Source organism: Mangifera indica, chromosome 18 (genome assembly GCF_011075055.1).
Source record: "Mangifera indica cultivar Alphonso chromosome 18, CATAS_Mindica_2.1, whole genome shotgun sequence".
Lineage (NCBI taxonomy): Eukaryota > Viridiplantae > Streptophyta > Magnoliopsida > Sapindales > Anacardiaceae > Mangifera > Mangifera indica.
This window is the reverse complement of record NC_058154.1, coordinates 3007885-3015484: the sequence shown is the minus strand read 5'-3', so window position 1 is coordinate 3015484 and position 7600 is coordinate 3007885. Positions and strand designations below refer to the sequence as shown.

Here is a 7600-nt window from a genome sequence, read left to right as displayed (position 1 = left end):
ATTATTAAAAATAAAATTATTATTTAATAAAATATTTAAAAAACTAAAATTTTATTATATTTTTTCTTAAAGTTTTTTTAGCCACCATTGCCAACAAACGATAACAACGACGGTCATATTTTCTTCCCCTCCCATTCCATGATTGGTCATCATTGACTCAAGAAAGTGGCTAACGAAGATATGTCTTCATCTCCAATAGAAGATATATATATATATATATGTTATAAATGAGTTAAAATTTAAATCCAGATTAAAATTAGTTTAATTTTAAATTAACACAAATTCAATATTTAAATTAGTTTAAACTCAATTTATTTACACAAATAATCTCAATTCTTTTACGCGAATTCAATTAATTTTAAGGCCAAAGGACTATTTCCCACCCAAAATATCTTTTAATCTCAAGTTTCTACCCCTTAACTTTGAAAATCTCATTTACTCACTTATGAGCGATTAAAATTAATAGAACTTTAACCCCTTAAAATTTTATTTCTCTCTCCCCAAACCTTAAAAACTAACAATTTCCCCTATAAGCCAAGTTTTAAAAATGACATTTCCCCCTTAGGGTTTAGTTTTCAAACTCTAGCACTATTGCTGGTAGCGTCTCCTTCCTGAAGTTTTCTCTCCCTCTGACGATCTCTCTCCTCTCAATAAGACGTTCGATCGACATCGAATCAAGTCAGGGAGATTCCTAGACGAAGATGAGATCTTCGTTTTTGTCTTCATCTTCCTGACGAAGCTCTTCATCTCTTCGACTTGATTCAATGTCAATTGGATGTTTAACTGAGACAAGAGGGATCGCTAGAGGGATAAAGAGCTTCAGGAGGGAGAGGCCGCCGATAATAACGTCGAAGTTTGAAAACTAAACCCTAAAGGGGAATGTCATTTTTTAAAACTTGTTTATGAGAGAAATAATTAATTTTTAGGGTTTTGAGGGAAAAAAAAGATTAAATTTTAATTTATTTTTAATATTACAGATAAAATAATAATTTTACTATTTCATAATTAAGAAGTAAAAACTTGAAATTGGAAAATACTTTCGGTGGGGATAAGTCCTTTGGCCTAATTTTAAACTCAAACAGAATAAAACCTTTATCACATTGTCTCACAAAATCACAAAGTGCCAATGATTTGAGTAGTGCTGCAGCAAGTTTTTTTTTTTTTTTATAAATATTAAAATGGGTTTGTACTGTATTAATCAATCTCACAAAAGCATATCGAATAAACGTGGTTTTTGGTCAAGATCACTCTAATCAATCAATTCAATTAGTGAATTGTTTAAATAAATATTTAAATAATATTTAATTTAATAAAATTATGGTTAGGTTAGGAAAGAACATAATGTATATTCCTTTTCAGATGCCTGAACTTTCCACTTAAATCAACTTTAAAACAAATAAAATAATATTAGAATAATTCATAAGGTAGGTTTAGATTGATGTATTGTTATGATTTAAAATTTTTTAATATTGTTTATTAACTTGATTAATATCGAATAATAATTATTTTTTTGATAGTCAAAACCAAATTTTTGTCTTTTGAAAAGTAAACATTGTGAGATTTTGTTTGTACTATAGTAAACTTTCTATATAAGATTATTTTCATAATAAATACTCTGAGCAAGTAACTCTAAGGACACGTGTAAAGAACCCAGAAGGAAAATGACAAAATGAGGGATAGTTGACCTAGCCAATCCCATGCAAGGGTAATGGAAATTTTTGGAACCAATTGTAATTATGTATTCGTCTGAGTAGGCAGCTGATCAACCAACTTTGTGAACATAAATTTTCAAAATTGACAATCCCACCCCCCTAGCTCTTGATTTCATAATTTTCAAAATTTTCTTTTCTAACCACCTCTTGGATTCTCTTAAATTTCTTTCACCCCCATACACTTTCTAGTTTATTGTCTTTCTTTTGACGTCACATTTGACCATCTTCAATCGCCTCTCTCCCCAAGATCTAAGCCATCATGTTAGCCTCTCCCTCTCTGGTGGTCTCTGATATGAAAACCATGTCGTAATCGATCAAAATTGAGAGAAATATTCAATCAATTTTGACAAATCAAACGATAGATTCACTTAGTTTTAGTCGATTTCTTGTTGTCGTCGACCTCTCCTTTGGTCAACAATGGCGGGACCATATCCTTCCTCCTATTCGTCGAATGGAAGAAGGAGGGAGCGTCGATTCATTGAATCGAACATGAATCATCTGAGCTAAAACCCTAAATCGTGTGCCTAGATTTCTTAGTCAATTTCAACATAGTTTTCGCAATGGAGACAAATATTGGGCTGACAACCACTCATATCTTGGGGGGAGAGGCAGTCAGGATGAATGGATGTGACACTAGAAGAAACACAATAAACTAAAAAGTGTACAGGGGGTGAAAAAAATTTCAGAGAATTTGGAGAGGGGGTGGCTGGAGAATAAGATTTTGAAAATTATGAAACCCTAGAGGGGGGAATATTATTTTTCAAACTTGAAAATTATAAGGCTAGGGGTGCAATTGTCAATTTTTAAAACTAAGGTAAAAAAAGAGATAAAATTTTAATTTTTTTAATAAATGATGTTATACCGTTAACTCTAACTGAGAATTTCAATAAAAAATGGATGACAAGTGGATATTTGAGTTTTTAAAAGTTACTAGATAAGAGTTTGACTATATACTAAACCTTGGGTGAGAATAAGTCTTTTGGCCTATTGGTTATGTTTGAACATATTTAAGAATCAGAAGAGAAGATTGGTTAAATAGCATATAAAGTCCAATAGTTTGACATATTGTGAAGATATTATTTATTTTGAATACGCAGTCTATCACTGTTTTTGTTTTAAGTTTTGCAACTAAAAATGCGTTTTGATAAATTTTTTTATCATTATGAAGTGATGTAATATACATACCGAACATCTCCCTTAGGGTCTTAACAATCTTCTCTTCTCATGTTATGAGAATATTCTTTAATTATTTTCAAACAATGTAAGATGCTCATACATATCTAACATTTCTTGTTTAGCCAATGTAAGATATGTGTTACATTATCCTAATTACTCTCTCAATCTCAAAAGAAAACAAAAGTCAAATAAGGAGCAAGAGAAAGAGGGAGAGGGGATTGGAAAACTCTTTTTCTTTTCAGACCCATTTGAAGATAAAGTTGTGGAAGGGAACCTATATTTGTTGCAACTCTCTGTAATCCATTATAAAGGGTCCTTTAAAGTATTTTCTTTCTTTTTTAAAAAGACACTCATGATGCCAAATTCCACCATTGATTCTACAATTATCAGAGCTCTGATGCGCAGTATGATTGGTCGCATGTTCGAAGTTATTCTAAAACTCTGGTCTCATTAAATTAAGGAATTTTTGCTTCCCCGGATGTATTTTGGGACAGTACCTTTAATGGTCCTGTTGTCATTTACCAGTCTGAATCAAATAACCTGAAGTTTTGACGTTTTTCATGATGTTGACATTATTCCTAGATAGAAGGCCAATGAATCATCCCATCTCAGTTCCATGACAAATTATGGGTTCTGATACTGTATTTATATTATTTTAAACACTCTAATTTTAATAATTATCATATATCTTAATAGAGATATCAATATTTTAGTTTTTTTTTAGACGATCAGAGAGTTAGAACATAATCATCCCACATAATTGTCAAGAAATATAATATATGAAATTTGAATCCTACATTAGAACGTGTAGTATACGTAGCTTTGAACTACCTAAACTTTTGAGCCGTGGTTATTGATCAATCATTCACAAATTTTGTAGGTTTTTTGATTGGAAGAAAGCTAGCTAAAAGAAAAGAGACGTGAAATTCACATTCACCTCATCCACAAGGAATATTCCACATATCAGATAAAGCTATGGGCATAAGTTGTATTAAGCCCACTGCAAGTTCAATGTACACATCATAGAGCAACACATCAATCAGAACCTCATTTCCTGGAGACCTTTCAAAGTGAAGCCATTTTAATGCAGGCTGGACCCAGTATTCCATATATGTCTCTGTCAACTTTACAAACTTTTTAGTGCATTTTATTCTTCTCATGCACCCAAATTGGTCTTCAAAAACCTTTAATAAAGATTAAGGAACTGTAATTAATCCAATTGTAATTTTTTGTTGCCTGCAAGTTTTAACTTCTTCCTGTCGTCTCCCTCTTGGTGTTCTTTAATCTTCACAATGCCGAAATGGCATTGATTGAAAGCATTTTCCAGAAAGTACATTGAAACATTTAGATTTGGATACAAGAATATAAAAGGACAAAATCTTAAAAAAAAAGACGTAATTTTTATATGATTTGACCAAAACAACTATAAGGGTATACATTCAAGATGTTATTATTGAGTTGATCAAAAAATATTATAAGATAATATACTACTAAAATGATTGTGTTTATCTATGTGTTTTTTAATATTGATCAACCTTTTATTCATTGTTTATATTTATTGTGAGGGGGTGGCATTTAAGTAAATACAATGGTTAAAAATAATAATGTCGTAGTAGTTTTCGAAACGAAAGATAGTATAAATGTGTCTATCAATTATTGTTTATCTTAGATAGTTGATTCCTTAATAATGAAAAATATCTTGTTATTGTTGAATTCTTGATGCACATGGTCATAATATCTCGCTTTGAAGTTTATAAAAGGTTGTTGTCCTTCTCGTCTCTTGATCTCTCAACTTATAAGTTGAACTTTTTATTTACCCGTTCTTCTTTAGTCAATGTCTATTGATTATTAAGTATAATTATCTGTAAGAGTAGACTTTGGAGAAGATTTTTAACTGAATAAGAGCCTGAAAATCATACAGTAATATCTAAGTCTGTTAGTAGCCATTGGTATACCTTCCTTAGTACTTTGAAGCATTACAAATACACGTAGATTAATAGCAAAACCTTATTCCCACAACTCTTCCAAGTACAGTACAGCCAAAAAAGCCTGCTCAAAGTCGAAAGTATAACATGTACAAAACCGAAGGAAATATCGAAAGGAGAAAAAACCCACTCGGATGGATCTATCCTTGAAATTATACACGAAAAAGAAAAGTGTTTCAACAGTATGTAGACATTTTCCATCACTTTGACTCCTAATCTGAAATTGAATAATTTGAATGGACAGCTATATTTTTGGCTTTTTCCTCCATTGCATGCTCCGAATTGTTCGCTTATAATGTGTCTCAGTCTTATCCGTCATCTCTTATTAAGGAGTTCTAACCCTAATCAATTTGGTATCTTGAAAACCCATTGGTCGAAATCCTCTTTTTATTCTTGAAGAAGAAGTGCCCTCTTTCCCAAACCCAACACTTTTGTTTATGGCGGCGACTCCACCGGAACCCCAGGAGGACCTCTCTCTTTCAACAAGGTTAAACTCATACGTGGCCAACACACGAGTTGGGAAGCGATTCAAACTCGCTGAGAGGAACACCACTTTCACTACCGAGTTACGAGCTGGAACGGCCACGTTTCTCACCATGGCGTACATCCTAGCCGTTAACGCTAGCATCCTCACCGATTCTGGTGGTACATGTAGCGTTTCTGATTGTGTCCCCCTTTGTTCAGACGCTAATATCCCTCTCTCTAGTTGCACTGGACCAACTCACCGGATCATCCAACCTGATAACTCGTGTAAGTTCCCTCCAATTAACAAAGGCTACTACGACTGCCTTGAAAAAACCCGCAAAGACCTCATTGTAGCCACTGTAGTTTCTTCACTTATCGGTTGTTTCATTATGGGAATATTCGCTAATTTGCCTTTAGCTTTAGCTCCTGGAATGGGCACAAACGCTTATTTCACTTACACGGTCGTAGGGTTTCATGGCTCCGGTAACGTTCCATACAGAAGTGCCTTGACAGCCATTTTCATTGAAGGTTTAATCTTTCTCTTCATATCAGCAGTTGGGTTCCGAGCCAAACTCGCTAAACTCGTTCCCAAACCCGTCCGAATCTCCTCCGCCGCCGGAATCGGCTTGTTCCTCGCTTTCATCGGGTTACAAAACAATCAAGGCATCGGCCTCATTGGGTACAATGCTTCAACTCTAGTCAGTCTGGCTGCTTGTCCAAGATCTTCCAGGAAGGCCTTAGCTCCCGTTGTAACAGCTGCAAATGGAACCATCAGTTTGTTACCCGGAGGTTCAGTTTCTGAGGGTATCATGTGCACAAATCATCGAATGGAAAGTCCTACATTCTGGCTTGCCATTGTTGGCTTCGTTATAATTGCGTATTGCTTGGTGAAAAATATAAAAGGCGCCATGATTTATGGTACAGTATTTGTGACAATGATCTCCTGGTTCCGCAACACAGCAGTGACGGCCTTTCCTGATACCCCAACTGGAAATTCTGCGTTTCAATATTTCAAAAAAGTTGTCGATGTTCATGTGATCAAGAGCACCGCCGGAGCTCTCAGTTTCAAAGGTCTGGGCAAATCCAGTTTCTGGGAAGCTCTGGTGACATTTTTATACGTTGACATCCTCGATACAACTGGAACCTTATATTCAATGGCCAGATTTGCCGGTTTCACAGACGTTAATGGTGATTTCGAGGGTCAATATTTTGCTTTTATGTCAGACGCCGCATCGATCGTGGTAGGTTCGCTTCTCGGCACATCTCCGGTGACGACTTTCCTGGAATCATCAACAGGGATAAGAGAAGGAGGAAGGACGGGTCTGACGGCCTTAACAGTAGCAGGGTATTTTTTTCTGGCGTTTTTCTTTACGCCGTTATTAGCATCAATTCCTCCGTGGGCAGTGGGGCCACCGTTGATCCTTGTTGGTGTTATGATGATGAGATCTGTGGTGGAGATCGAGTGGGACGATATGAGGCAAGCCATTCCGGCATTTGTGACATTGATTTTAATGCCGATGACATATTCAATAGCTTATGGGTTGATAGGAGGAATTGGAACGTACATAGTTCTGCATATTTGGGATTGGGGAGAAAGCCTCTTGAGGTCTAAAAAAAATGCAAAGGATAATGGCTTATTGGACCAGCCAAGCAATGAAAATGGAAGCCCTGATAAAGCATCGGAAGTCTAGGAAAAATATAAAAAAAATTGTATAGTTTTCGAGTACAAATGTGTAAATCCATAAAAAATTATGTTTTCTTGAATTTATTTGAGTGTTGATTTGATGAGGTTGAATTGCATATGGAAAATTTAATTTTTCTATGAAATAATAAAATATTTTTATTGTTATAAGTAAGTGTGCTCTTAAAAAATATTATAAATATCTTTAAAATTTCGAAACTTTTCAAATACTTTATATTACATTATCATTATTTTAAAAAATTGAAAACCGATAGATATTTTATTATAACAATTTTAAATATAACCTAAAATACATATCGTTTTTTATTTATATTATATTTTTTAACATGTATAAACATAGTTTGACTTGAAATATTTGCTTAAAAAAAAAAAGAAAAAGAAAAGGAGCTTGATAGTAAGGTTACCCAATATTCAAATTGGATCAATTTCAAAAGTTTGCTCGGTTTAAATTTATATAGGTCAAAGTCAAGTCAAGCTTAAGCTGAGAAAATTAACTCGTTTTTCAAACCAAAATGAACTTAAGTTAGATAAAACTTAGTTCAATTTGGCTCGTAAGTTAG

General features: G+C 34.0%; 1 protein-coding gene across 1 annotated transcript; it reads left to right on the top strand.

Annotated features, from left to right (window-relative positions):
* The first annotated feature begins 5161 nt into the window (after positions 1-5161).
* LOC123201834 (adenine/guanine permease AZG1-like) lies at positions 5162-7138 on the top strand. The gene has a single exon (XM_044617396.1). The coding sequence runs from the start codon at positions 5311-5313 to the stop codon at positions 7027-7029; it is 1719 nt and encodes a 572-aa protein (XP_044473331.1). The 5' UTR covers positions 5162-5310; the 3' UTR covers positions 7030-7138.
* Positions 7139-7600: the final 462 nt, after the last annotated feature.

What these genes read in the sequence shown, in the direction of transcription:
- LOC123201834 (XM_044617396.1), top strand. Translation starts at nt 5,311, where the DNA reads ATGGCGGCGACTCCACCGGAACCCCAGGAGGACCTCTCTCTTTCAACA.